The 14,801-nt window shown below is 45.8% G+C and overlaps 1 protein-coding gene across 1 annotated transcript in view; it reads left to right on the top strand.

The window, feature by feature from the left end:
• LOC118228191 (zinc finger protein 536-like) overlaps positions 1 to 13,529 on the top strand; it is a 182,826-nt gene extending 169,297 nt beyond the window's left edge. The window contains exons 6-7 of the mRNA XM_035419528.1: positions 856 to 1,076; positions 13,419 to 13,529. Coding sequence (XP_035275419.1) covers positions 856 to 1,076; positions 13,419 to 13,529 — 332 coding nt within the window. The remainder of the gene's footprint in view (positions 1 to 855; positions 1,077 to 13,418) is intronic.
• Positions 13,530 to 14,801: the final 1,272 nt, after the last annotated feature.

Below are 14,801 nucleotides of genomic sequence, written 5' to 3'. Positions count from 1 at the left end.
CTTAAAGCCCACGGTTACTCCAGTGCCTCTTGTATGGAGTGGGTGAGCGCCTCGTGTCATTTAAAAATAAAAAAAAATAAAAAAACCTGCTGCGAAATTAAATGCACGAACAATAACCTCATACAGTAAATCTGCGTGCCTGTTTCAACATTTTGGAGTTGAATTATGTCAGACATTTTCTCTCCTCTTCTAAATTATGTCCATTCTTTCCTTCGTGCCCATTATACCACACACTGTTAAACAAAAATGGATATGAGAATGCATTTAATACGTCTGCCCAGCAGAGTGGCTGATTTTAGCTCCTCTCAGCTGTGGATTAAATGAAATGGAATGAGATCGGGATTAATGTGTTACAATGCGATTGTGACCGTTAATGATTTTACACCAGAATCCAGCTAAGGAAACTTACTGATGTACTGGCATTCTAAAGAATCTCCCTCGAGTTCTAAAGAACGTCAGTGATGTTCTGAAGAATCTTGCTGAACCCTCAAAGATTCTTTCTGAAGCGCTGAGGAGGTTCTTTCTGAAGTTCTACAGAATCTTACTGCTTGCTTTACAAAAAGAGCGTTAAAGGTGTTAAAGTCATAAAGTTGTAAGAAATCCAAGTTAAATAGCATCTTACAAAAACTAGAGTATAGAGAATATTACTAAAGTAAGTAAAATACAGTACGTCTTTTCTTATTGTACTTATTGTACATTAGTATGTAGAGTACTGTTAGTATAGTACTTGCAGTACGTTACTAGAGTTGTTACAAATCTTTTGAATGTTATAAAGGATGATGCTAAATGACTGCTGGATGAGTGCTGTTGAGACATGTGACTGAGGGACGCTGTGCCCGTGTGCGCCCCCTGCAGGCCAGAAGCCGTTCCAGTGTCGGTACTGCCCGTACGGCGCGTCGCAGAAGGGGAACCTGAAGACCCACGTGCTGTGCGTCCACCGCATGCCCTTCGACAACAGCCAGTACCCCGACCGCCGCTTCAAGCGTTCCCGCGGCGACTCGGACACCTCCGACGACGGCCACCCCGCCGCCGCCGCTCCTCCCGCCATGGACTCCGCCCCCCTCCAGGAGTGGCCGGCCCCCCCCCCCCCCCCCCCCCCCCCCCCGCCACCGCACCCCTCCCCCTTAATCCGGGAGTGATGTCACAGAAGGGCCTGCAGCGACCGTGGCAACCGTCGCCCTGGCAACCAGAGTAACAGTAACGGAAGTGATGATGTATGGAGGAAGCTGTAGCCGTGGTAACAGTGTACATTCCAAAATTCCGTTTTTCAACACGATTTACTACAGCGACACGAGACAGGTAACAGACTGATCAGCTGAGTGCCACGATAGCTTCACACGCTGCTCACACAGTTCTGTTTCAGAAAAGTAGCATGGTCAACACCGAGCAGAAAGGGGAAGATCACAGGAGTTATTATTTTTTTGGTGTATTTACATGAAAAAAATTATATTGAATTGATAATTACACAAAGGGGGACGAGAAAGAAAATACAATCTCTGGAATTATTTTTTTCCCCAAGAAGTGATGCTTTTGTTTGAAAGGAAAATGACGCATACAGCCTTTTGAACCCTAATGGCAGCATCTGGTTTGCTTTGCCTACCATCCTGGCGTGCAGCTCGAGCTGAGCGGTCTGGTGACTGTGTGTGCGGGAAAACCCAGTTGGTTCTCACTATCGGCACCACTGGGAAGACCATAACTGGCCCACAATGCAGTGGGCCAGTCCACATGCTAACACTTAGCCTCTCGCTGTTTCTTGAATTGGAAGTAGAACTGTGACTAATTAAATTGTGCATTAAAAAAAAACAAACGTTAATCCACAGGTACATGGAATGCAGTCGCGTGGGTTTTTTCAGTATTGACAAGGAAAGGCATTTGAATCTTTTTTTTTTTTTTTCCCCATATGGCTGTCTAACCACAGTGTGGTCTGTCCTTGACACAGAATAACACATTTAATCAGCTGATCAGCTCTGATAGTGTACTTCTAACTATATAAATGACCTTTAGTCCCTTTTGGACTGTTGGATATTTAGTCCCTCATTTTTTCTGTACATTAATGAATTGGATGGGATTAAATAATGACTATAACATTTACGTAAATATGTTGCTGAAAGTAGGACTGAAAGTATGGAGGGTTGTTTGAACAAAGGGCCAGTGTGTGTGTGTGTGTGTGTGTGTGTGACAGAGATGTGACAGGTTACTAAACGTGGCATGACCGTATAAAAACTGTACAAAGATGAAACGGCTTTCCCTGAAACTTCCCGAGTCTCCCGTCAGAGATGGAATGTTTCTGCTTCAACGCAGGCGCCCGACTCCGGATTCAAAGTGAAGGAATTTCCTAAAATGCTTCGGAAGACTCCCAGGACTGTAGGCCGAGCGTACAATGGCTGAACATAGTTTCCCGCTTCTCGTCTTTAACATAAATGTCGGCGTGACTTGTTTCTTTGTTTTTTTGTAAAGCATAAATTCGTTCTATATTTTTTATCGATTTAAAGCTTTTGTACAATTCAGATTTCCAATGTTTTGTTGGTTCTTTTGTTTCTTTTTTGTACAGTACGTTTTATGAGTATAATGAAGGCTTTCTCCACCCCCATTCCCCCTCCATTGTTTTTGTTTTAATACATTAATTTTATTTTGAAAAGATAAGTAACATGCAAGGTTTGGACCCTACGTAATCATGCTGGTGAGGTTGAAAGTATACCGGCTTTCACTTCGCTTTTATTTTGTCAAAGGCAATAGAAAAGTAAGAAAGAAAAATCCTTTTTTTTTTTTTTTTTTTTTGCATAGCTGAAAAAAAAAACAGCATAAAAATAAATCTTCTGGACTTTAAGACGGTGTGAGTTCCCGTTCGGGCAGGGGGTGAGCATTATAGTCCAGAGCCTTAAAAACTTTAGCTCTGCCTGGAGCAGTTTACATAGACACTAAACTGCAGCTAACTGTAAATATTTAACATAACCCTGAGAACACAGAAAGAATATCTCAGGCTAAGAAGAAGAAGAAGAAGAAGAAGAAGAAGAAGAAGAAAAAGATGGTTTACATATTATGTTGTAAAATAAAAAATAAAATAAAATAAATAAAAAAATAAGAAAAAATATTACAAGAAGCACCGTGTAAATGATGTTGCTTTGGAATTAGAAGATTTCTGGCATAAACGACTTTTCCTCTTTCTTTTTTCTAGTATAGTTCTCACTGCCTTACTTAAACTAAGCTGATCGATTTAATGCAACTATTTGTATGGGCTCTTGTGTGGGGCTGCGATGTTATAAAAGACAGTACTTTATGACTGTAGACAGCTTTAGGATTTTAACTGCACTACTGTGTTTGGTGACTGTGTCAGTCGCTTGCTTTGTGCGTGCGCGTGCGTATGTGTGTGTGTGTGTGTATCTGTGTGTATGTGTGTGTGTGTGAGCGCGTGTGTGTATGTTGCCTTCAGTATATTAGATTTTAAAAAAAGATTTTAAAATGTAAAAAGAAGAGAAAAACATTCCCTTTCTCACACTTTTTTCATCTTTTTTTCCCCGTATCCCTCCATCTCCTGTGTATACGCAGACATGGCAGGCAATAACTCAACTGTTTGTGACACTGGAAGAGTTTCTGGCTTTCTTTGTGAAGTGTGTGTCCGTCCCCTATTGGTCTGGTGCTACTGTTACCTGTACCCTCTCTTAACCCTGGAGAATAACCCCTCTACCCCCCCCCCCCCCCCCACCCCACTCCCAGAATATTTGTAAATCGTAACACAAGCGATGCAGATGCAGTAACAAGATGTCAACGGATTTGAAAATATCATCTCATTTCTCGAAAAAAAAATGAAAATAAAAAAATTACTTTTTTTTTTTTCTTCCTCTGTAAAATTCTGTGATACTGGTGATGATGCTGTCCACATTCCTACACAAAGAATATTTCTATCTTTGGTGGAGAAGAGAGGAGTAGAGGATTTTGTTGCTACGCTTATAACAAGTAGACGACTTTGTATTTAAGGATTATTCTTGGTCATTATTTATTATGCATCTGTTGAAAGAACTATATTCTGGTATAGAGGTATCAAGAGATGTTGTTATTTCAGCAATGGCATTTCTTTGTGCTGATAGAAGTTGAAATAGTTTTTGAAGCAGTACAGGTTTATCCAGTGTTTTACGCAATAAAACCTCTACCTCTGGGAAAAAAAGTGTACCCGGTGAAGTCTTTGTCTTATTTTCAACGATGATCAGTTTTAACACCCAAGTCCAATGAGTTTGAATAGAGGAGTGCCATTTTCCAGTGTTTCTGATACCATAACACCTCCACAAACCAGCGACAAATACGTACCAAATCCTAGCATATACTTCTTAAAACAACCCTGCTGAGATACTGCACTGTTCACTTCTCATTTACTGGGGTCATTTTTGGGAAGTCTCCACAAATACTTCCTTTTCCCAAAACCAAAATGAACACTTCAAATCACAAGTTTCCAGCACTGAATTAAGCTCAGCCCCCCCTTAAATGTGAAAAACAAGCGGTGTGGAAACAGACAGAACGTACATCCTGCAAACATCCTCCTTATACGTCGTCCATTATATGTTCCCACTAAGACATATTAATGGGGAAAGACGCACGGCCATAAACAAAGACCGCGTCCCCTTTGCGGTCCCTCTTCACGAAACGCCGGGCGTCGTCTGCTGCGGGCCCTCGGAACCTTCCGGAAACTCGGAGAACGTTGTCGCGATGTCGAAAAAAGACAGGGGGTAAAAACGGAGGGAAACAGAAATTAGGATAGCTCCCGATGCAGACACTTTATTTATTTTTTTTTACTGTTAATGGTGAAATAGAGAGGGAAGCAGGTTTAATGGGATTTATTTTTATTACTCCCTCACCGAATAATTGACTCTGAGGCGGAGTGTCACATAGATTTATCTTTTAATTAAAATGGCATGGTTCGTGCATATTTGAATGGTACCTTGGCAACGCAATAAAGAAATTTATGTTTTGTTTATCTTACCATTAATTATCCAGAGATTGCTCCGCATTACAACCCCTCTTCTGTCTTTTTGTTTTGTTTTGTTTATAAAGTTTAGAGGAATGCGTCGTGAGAAATAGACCCCTACGGTCACGTTTTTTTTTTTTTTTTTTTTTTCTTAAATCAATTTTTGAGTAATTGTGAGAACGTGATAAAAAAAAGATGCTCATAGAATGTGCTCCAGCTTACATCTGTAAGACGGTGATGGATGTTAATAGGGGGGACAGGTTGCGCTTTTTTCGGGTCCAGATTTCTCAGATGCATCATTCTCATGCGTCCCGAATTAAGATCGTATCCAGTATCTTTCTCTCTCTCTCTGTGCAGCTGTTGGCGATGAATTTCCTCTGAGTGACTTTGAAGGCGGTGGAGGGAGAGATTAAAGAATCGCACTTTCTCTCTCGAAACGTCCATCAGGCCTTGCGCCCACACGCTGGACTGAGAGCGGCTCGCCCTCCGAACCCAAGCGAGCGGCCGTACCCTTTCTACCCAAAGAGACTCCAGAGGCCGTCACAGCAGCAGACAGCACGGGGTGCAAATTATGAGCGTTCTTTTCCCAGTGTTCCGTTCAGACCGGACCTAACAACTCAGAGTCAAAAAACAGCAAACGGTTCAACACCCACGAGGACACAGAGAGGCCTTTTACTAAACAGCTGGTAATGGGGCAGTAAGGATGCCAGTGTGGGGTAACGGGGCAGTAAGGATGCCAGTGTGGGGTAAAGGGGCAGTTAGGATGCCAGTGTGGGGTAAAGGGGCAGTAAGGATGCCAGTGTGGGGTAACGGGGCAGTTAGGATGCCAGTGTGGGGTAAAGGGGCAGTAAGGATGCCAGTGTGGGGTAACGGGGCAGTAAGGATGCCAGTGTGGGGTAACGGGGCAGTAAGGATGCCAGTGTGGGGTAATGGGGCAGTAAGGATGCCAGTGTGGGGTAACGGGGCAGTAAGGATGCCAGTGTGGGGTAACGGGGCAGTAAGGATGCCAGTGTGGGGTAATGGGGCAGTAAGGATGCCAGTGTGGGGTAACGGGGCAGTAAGGATGCCAGTGTGGGGTAATGGGGCAGTAAGGATGCCAGTGTGGGGTAATGGGGCAGTAAGGATGCCAGTGTGGGGTAACGGGGCAGTAAGGATGCCAGTGTGGGGTAACGGGGCAGTAAGGATGCCAGTGTGGGGTAACGGGGCAGTAAGGATGCCAGTGTGGGGTAACGGGGCAGTAAGGATGCCAGTGTGGGGTAATGGGGCAGTAAGGATGCCGGTGTGGGGTAATGGGGCAGTAAGGATGCCAGTGTGGGGTAATGGGGCAGTAAGGATGCCAGTGTGGGGTAACGGGGCAGTAAGGATGCCAGTGTGGGGTAATGGGGCAGTAAGGATGCCAGTGTGGGGTAATGGGGCAGTAAGGATGCCAGTGTGGGGTAACGGGGCAGTTAGGATGCCAATGTGGGGTAATGGGACAGTAAGGACTGGAGCCTGTTCTCCTCATTATGTTATGTCATGTTACGCTACGTTGCGTCACGGTAACAACAAGTCAGCAGCAGAGGTTTGGACGAGCTGGATCCAGTGAAAGGCACTTTGACTCAGGAACACAGAGAATTACAGCGGTCGAAACAAGATGAGACAAACGCATGTATGGCTCAAGAGAGGATTAAAAGTAATACATTATTGGTTGTGTTCTGACAGTAGGGGCCTAGTCGTACCTCAGACCTGTAGAATAAGCTCTATTTCAGGCAACAGAGACCGTCTAAACAGCACTCTGATGTCCCTTGTGTTCTTCACTGATTTAGAAGCTCTGAAGGCCCAACTGTTTCCTAGCGAAACATCATCATCAACTTCAGCCATTACAGGATGGCAAGGCCAGGAAGACCTGAGGGTTTGCATTCTGTAAAAAAAATAACAAAAATAACATTTTCCTGTTTAAAACTCTCTCCTGTTACAGCCCTGTTAATTATTACCCCATTCTCTCCGTACCTGCAGCAGCGAATCGAATTAGCAGGTTCTGTGTTACAGTTGCAGACCCGAACACCCCCAGCCTGGAGCCCCAGCTTTTTAACTGTGTGTCTGGTGCACACGGTCACAGCACCCTCTCTCTGTGTTTACGTGTGTACCGTGTTTGTGTCTATTTGCGTACGTGCGAAAACGTGTTTTTCGCACCTGTGTTTGTGTGCGTTTTCCCGTATGTTCCTTCCGTACACGTGAATTTGCTTACATGTGTTACATGCGCTTCTGTGTTTTCGCCCGCGCGTGTCCCTGCGCTGTGTGTGTGTGTGTGTCTGCGTGTTAGTCTTGGCGGGAGGTGTTACCCCCGGCTGCCTGCTGTTCAGGTTTCTGACACAAATCTGCGCCATTTGGCTTCGGCTGGGTTTTGGTCATGGCAGTAGCCCCTCCCTTCACCCCTAAACCAATGCCCCCCCCCCCTTATCCCCTTTACTGCATGCATGAGTAAAATCATCATATTTTCACAATCAAAGTCGGTGCCAGTCGATTTGGATGAAAACCACATAGCCCGCTCATTCCGAACCGATTTCGTTTTTAAAAGACGGAGGGAAAATTGGGCTCGGAAAAAAAGGAAAAGACGCGCAGAAAAAGGCCAGACAGAGGCTCCGTTCCCATTTCCACGGCGACGGGACGGAGCTCCGCCCCGCTATTTATTTGTTTTCTGCTTTTTCCGGCGTGTCCCGGGCGCTCGCTCTCGCCGGGGCGCTAATAGACTTGGCGGCGCTCGCCCTTCCGCGGCCTCGTGAAATATCGCCCTCGGACGCGCCGTATGTGCGAGTCCTTCTGCGCGGAATCTCTGAGAGCCGAGCAGCTGCTCCCCTCTTTCTCGCGAACAAAGAAGAAGAAGAAAAAAAAACAAAAAAAACAAAAACAGCGTTGACCCAAAATGGACGCCAAAGAGCAGGCTGATTAGTAAAATGCGCAATTTACTGGGAGTCGCCGCCTTTCCATTTAGATGGGAGTTAATTATTGTTTATCGCCGGGTAATATCTGGGAAACAAAGGGAGCCATTTTTCTTTCTTTGCGGTATTTCTTTCTGGCTCGGATTCCGCCAAAGGCCAGCCCTTTGTTCGTCTGTCTGGAAAATGTTACCGTCGAAACCGTTAAACTCGATTGCGCAATTAAAACAGAGCAGACGCCGAATGCACCATCTTAAAAAAAAAAAAAGAAAGAAAGAAAAAAAAAGAAACCAACAAAAAAACAAGATGACTGCATTGTGCTCCAAAAGAGTTAACGGTTGGAGACGGAATATCGGATATGTTTTGCCTCCAGATGTCCAATAAAGTGTAGACTGCTGTTCTTTATCACGGTCCTGGTGCCAGATGTTCGTTCTCTAATCACTGCCGATGTAATGGGGTAGAATGCCGCAGTTTACGATTTTACTGGCATCTTTTCTCTACGCCGCACAGGGGAAAACGGTTTTAAATATATAATTATACCCCATTAATACTCAAACTCCATCCCTCTGGGGCAGAACAAAGCTTCATTAAAAACAACCATTTGGTTGCAAGTTTTCCAGGAGAGGAGCGGAGTGCTTGCTCAGTGATGCTTGCGCAGCCTAGAAGACCTGCAATCTGGGTGTAATGCGTTCGCATTAAAGCAAAAGGCTTTTGCCCCCACAGTAAAGAGGTCATGTGCATCTGTAGCGCACCATTTAAAAAAGAAAACACTGCTGTATCCCTGTAGTTTCGATTACCCCTGATCCTTTCACCCTACTGATTGCTTTACAATCCACTGAATCTCGCTTAAGGAAGTGGCTATAATTGAGCTCATCTGGGTTTAATTCGATTTGTACAGTATTTGATATTGGTGCTTATAGTTGAAGGTATAAGCAAAGCTGAAAAGGCATTCCTTCGACACAAAAGGGATTCTTCGCCCTTCTACTGTGGCTGATAAACAATACAATCAATAGTAACATTGATTAATATCATGGCCTAATTGTTTCCATTGGGAGAGTGGCTTCGCCCCCCCCCTAATCCCCACCATTTTACAATGTTTCCGCTCAGACACAGACATGTACAGTAGACACTGGAAGAGCCTGGAGCATTGCACCCATGGACACTTGCCTAAATCCCTAAATTTACCTAAATTTACTTTCAGCTTTCATTAAAAAAAAAAAAAAAAAAACATTTTCCCTCCATTTTCCCTTCCTTTGGTTTCCTTCCATCTTCAGTCCGAGATCGTGCTATTAACACGGCACAGTACCCTGTCCTGCCAGAGGTGTCACTGTTGAGCGATGAACTGGAGGATATCCTGCCAACTGAAACCTTCCTTCCCTGCTGGACTCATATCTCCATGGTTACCTATGACCCCTGATGTGATTTGCAGGGCGCATAACTACCACAAACAAGTGGGCCGTGACCTCAAACAGCACCAAGCGAGACTTCCTGTCTTCGCTCAAGTGAGTGAGCTGTCATAGCTATCGCTAGCGACATGGAAACCACCGCTAGTGCTCACCTTTCATAGCTGACCTTGTCAATCCAGGCTTGTTTCTTTTTTGTTCTTGGCTCCTCCTCTTCGCACAAATCAGAATTCTGTTTTAATGTGTCCTAATCTCTGGGAATAAGGTCACGGACAAACCACATCGCAGTTAGGGGACGAACGCGCGCATCTATTTTCGCGATGGCGTCTCAGCCGGCAGCAAAATTGATTGATGCTCGTTTGCTTTTAAGGGTGTGACACCGCGCCTGTTCAGACACCAGGGGAGCGCTGCTGAGAATTTTAAATGTGGGCCTTTTATTGACATTTAGCTGCGGATCCATCTTGTTTATTCCCAGCGTTTCGCGTACGTCTTTTTTTGGGGGGGGGGGGGGGGGGGGGGGGCTGGGGGAGGGAGAGAGTTCCCATTCATTTCCCCATCATCCATCCAGGAACAGATATGGTTTTTTTTGTTTTTTTTTGGACATGGCGCTGAGAACGTGGTGTTTGGGCCAGCAGGTAACTTTGGCTTGATCCCGGTCTTGGAGAAGAATGCACAGTAGATCATTTCTGGCTTTGAAACTGACTTTTGATTAATGGTCCAAATCACACAAATAAAAACATCAAACTGATCGTTCAAAAGGAGTTGATGAAGGGTGAGAACAGCCACAGGACAGATTTGAAAAATGAGGCTCTTTATAAATAAGTAATTGTATTTTTTTTTTTTTTTTGTCCTTGATATGGAGTAATTAAACCCTTCTAAAGTTGAATGTTTGTATTTATTATAAGGGGTATAACAAGTAATAAGTGAAAATGTCATATCATGCAAAACACACTGCAATGATTTTACGTTAATTTAATTTCCGTAATTATAGCTACTCGGCTTCATGACGGATTCAGAGTTTTGAATGGAGTTCATTTTAACCGCAAACACTGTTGGTGAGCAGGTCCTACTATTGAACATCAGCCAGCCGTCCTCTCTTTGCTGAGCTCTCAGATTTCGGAGGAAACCTCGAACTTCACCGCGACTGTGACCAGAGAGCGAAGAGATTGACTGAACGGGTTAAACCGATGAATGCTGGGAAAGGAGAAAGAAACCGGTTTAATTTAGAGCAAACAGACACATGATGATTTAACAACCTATAATTAATTCAATGAGGTTACAACGTAGAGATGCTTTATTCAGGGCCTGCCCTAGGATTTTGGTGGCCCTAAGCAAATTTGTCTGAGGAGGGGGGATGGGGGGGGGGGGGTGAACTGTTCGATTCTGTCGTCGGGGGCGCTGGGTAAAAGCCTTCTTACGTTAAATTGTTATAAAATGTTCGGTTGCCTTTCCGTTCGTAATTTATACCGCTAGTTCCGCGATAGGGGATGAATAACTGGCTTTATTAGTTGTCAGCCATTGATGGTCATCTTGTATCTACTGTGCGTGTGTGTGTGTGTGTGGGTGTGTGCACGTGCGGTTGTGGCTCGGTTGCGGTCGCAGACGGCAGTACGGCCGAACGTCCGGCAGCGGTTTTGGCTTTGTGGTCGCGTCCGTTCCCCGTGACGGACAAGGCAGGGGAACACTTTCATTAACGGGGAGACCTGCGTCCCTGTTTCTGTCCCCCTGGTAATGATCATTTCTTAGCGAAGCACAAACGCCCGCTAACGGACGGGAAATAAAAGGGGGAATGTGTGGATGCCAGTCCCGGCCTCTCTCTGGGTGGACCTTCAGTTTTCTGAGGGGGGGGGGGGGGGTTGGGGCAGTTAATGCCTCTGAAGCAACTGCTAATTTCCCCTGTGGGTAGTGATTTTTTTTTTAAATCGGAAAAACACAGGGTTTCCTGTTAGAAAAAGGACAGTCAAATTCCTGTCTCATCTCCTGCAGGACATGCACCTACCGGGCATTATTAACCACACCTTTATTTAGAATTAAATATCCCACTAAAAATCTGACCTAACCTCACTTTATATATTTAGGTACTGGTATGTAATGCATACCAATACTGTACCTCAGTAGTTTGAAGTTTACATTTCCCAGCAGGAATATTGTTTTACATGGTGGCTTTGAACATAAGCTAATCCTAAATTTAGTGCTTTTTTGGAGCAGTTCACAGACACAAACCAAGTTCTACAGTATTTAAAACAAATAAAATGCATCTAAACACTGTAAAATAATGGATTAAATTGCAGTGGTTATGGATATTTATAGTGGAGATTGCACTGCAGCACCATTTTCTGCATTCATGAGTGGCTCAGTCACTAATAGTGCACATACCTAGCCCTGTAACTGACTGTCACCTGTACCATAATGCCGTAACCATGAACATGTTTGCTTATCGTCCTGTTAGAGTAGGGCGGGTGTAGGTTGACCCCCCAGGCTACCACTACATCATTGGTTCCAAACTCACTGGACGCCCACACAGCAAAATTATCAGAGTCAGTTCAACTCTACTCTGTTAGAATCAAAGAAAGATTCTGAAAATGTTTTTGTGTACAAGTCACGCTCGTGTTTTCAGAGAGGAGCTGCGCCAGCTCTCCTGTAGAACACTGCAGGGCGTGTGGTTTAAAGGAACAGCCAGGTGGTGACGCGAGATGAGCAGATGGCGGTTACTGTGGGCGTGTGAGCTGTGCTAAAAAACCGCCAAGCTGAAGCGCGACAGGGCAGCTAGCGGTACCGCGGAACGTTCCGGAATGCTGAAACACAATCCACGTTTTAAAACAAAGATGGCCGCCCACCAGGGCCGGCCCGAGCATTTTGGTGAATAACGTAAATACGAAAATAACGTTATTTACCTTAGATAAACATTCGATCGTGTGGCCCCCCCTCGTGGTCGTGTGCCCCCCCCCCCCCCCCTAGCGGTTGTGGTCCTAAACAACCGCATAGACCGTTTATGCCACGGGCTGGCCCTGGCGCCCACAGTTTGGTTTGTCCCACTTTCCGCTCTCGTACCCCCCCTCCTCTGTCCCACTTGTTATGCCGCGCGTGAAGCATGACCCCGTCTTCAATCATCCCCCGGAAATCAATTAATTTAGAACCCCCCCCCCCCCCTCCTTATCGTCCGTTTTTATGCAAATGAGCCACCGCGCTCCGTGAGGCCTGCTCGTGAGTCCCTGACGATCCGATCTCAACCGCGACCCAAACCGCGCGCGACCCGCCGCTTAACCCTGCTCTGTAATCGGAAGCTCCGTAATGAGAACTAAACGGCATGAAATGACGCTGCTGGCGGATGTGACCATGTGACCACGTCATGTGACCACACACGCCGTCTCCGCCTGACCAACGGACCAATGTATCAAATGAGACAAACGTCGACGAAGGTATGAATCACATCACCTGGAGGTTTCACCTTATAAAGTGGCTTAATGTCCAAATAAGAGCACAGTAATATGCTCGTAACAACGGTAATTTTCTGTATCAGCTGCCTGTCAGGAGTGATCAGTTGGGAACATTAAGGGGAACGATAGCCCCCTGTTACTCAAATCACGGTCCTCAAAGTGCTGGTTTTCCCCCCTCTCCCTTTACCTGGGAGTCGGGTGTGAAGACACTCTGGCCAATCGGGACAGTAGCACTAATTGTTCAGTTAATTTCCTGGGAGAAAAAAAAAAAAAACCAGGGCCGGGTTGAGAGCCAGATTTATGTATCCCTGCTATAAGCTAAGGATTCTTATTGTTGACTAAGTATTCATTACAGTGTGTGGCCCTTAAAACTTAAAACAGTGTCATTTGTAGGAAGATTGAGGCCATCCTCCCATTACTGGAATTTGCAGGAATTTGTGAGTTATTAACACACATGTAACTCCAACGCCTTCGTAAGTGAGGATAATTAATACATCATTTGGCTCTCATTGCAATCCCACTTAACACTTCTTGTAATCTCAGTCTGCAGCCATAATAACTATCATGAAGAGCAAAGCCTTGGGTGGGTGGGGGGGGGGGGGGGTTCCGGTGGTATGGAGAACAGGTGGAACCATGTTCCAGAACGCTGGGTGCTCCACTGCGTTCCTCCCGCAGAACGAGGGGCTCACCTTGGCTGACTGCACAGCTGTCCGACCGCTGCTACGGCAACGTGCAGCCTATCAGCTGCCGTCCTGACAACTCCATTCAGCCGCCACCTGCCAGCTGCCAATCGGACACCTTCCCCCGGGGCCATTGACAGAGCTGTCAAGTCGACTGAGATACGCCTGTCAAAGCAGCGACTACTTTTCCTCCCTCTCTCCCTCCCTCACTCTCTCTCTACCTCCCTCTCTTTCCTCCTCTCTCTCTCTCTCCCTCTCTCTCCTCTCCTCCTCCCTCTCTCTCCCTCTCTCCTCATCCTCCTCCTCCCTCTCTCCCTCCCTCTCCTCCTCCTCCCTCTCTCCCTTCCTCTCCTCATCTTCCCTCTCACCCTCCCTCTCTCTCCTCTTCCCTCTCTTCTTCCCTCTCCTCCTCCTCAGTCTCTCCCTCCCTCCCCTCCTCCTCCATCTCTCCCTCCCTGTCCTCCTCCCCTCTTTCTTCACCAACCGCACTCATTCTCTTCTTCCACTGTGTCTCCCCCCATTCTGCCTCAGCTCTAAAACCTACCCCTGTTTCAGACACATCCCGCTTTCCTCATTAGCATTTGCGGCTCAGTTTCCTCTTTCTAGATTTTTTTTTTATTATCTTGAAATCTGTCAGTTTTTACCGTATACTACCCCCCCTCTCTTTTCCCAAGTCTCCTCATTACGATACTTCCAAGTCATCAGCGCTCCTGGCTTGCCCCGTGTTCCTGACATGTGTGCAACATCTGGCGCTGGCTTTGGGTGTGTGGAAATACGTGGGCCCGATCGGAGGCCTGTTCCCCCCCCGAGGTGTGTCAGAGTTAGCCAATCACGAGAGGCTGAAGTGACACGCCCTTTCACAATTTGGAAAGCGTGAGGGGGAATTAACTGAGTAGCTGTGGTGGAATTTGTGCCCTCTAAACGGCTTTGGGTAGAGCAAGGACATGTGTCCTTGAGTTCCTTCAGATGAAACTTAATTTCTTACTCATATATTATTATTTTATTTTGGGGTTTCTTAAACCAAGTCTCCGACACTAGATACAGGCTTAGATACACTGAATTCCCTTTTGGTTTATGTGCATGTCTGTTAACCCTGCCTACGAACTGGCAGTCTTAGTTCTTTAATATACGCATTGCAGGCTACTATATGCACACATACACACAGTATATATATTTGCTTGGTTTGTGTGTACAGAATATATATTACAGTCACTTTGCCTGAGCGCGGTTACCTTGAGTCTACAAGCTTTATTGTAAGAAGTGCTGCATCCATTTTGAGCTGTCCATTTATGGTGAGATTTCTGGCTCAGTCCATAGGGCGACTGAGCCTCAAGCCATATATGATCCCCGCTTTGAGCTCACTTCCGATTGGCAGTCGACTGTCGTAGCGCCGATTGGCTACAAAGCAA

Source organism: Anguilla anguilla, chromosome 5 (assembly GCF_013347855.1).
Source record: "Anguilla anguilla isolate fAngAng1 chromosome 5, fAngAng1.pri, whole genome shotgun sequence".
Taxonomy (NCBI): domain Eukaryota; kingdom Metazoa; phylum Chordata; class Actinopteri; order Anguilliformes; family Anguillidae; genus Anguilla; species Anguilla anguilla.
The sequence above is the reverse complement of the archived record's forward strand: the minus strand, read 5'-3'. Positions and strand labels throughout refer to the sequence as shown.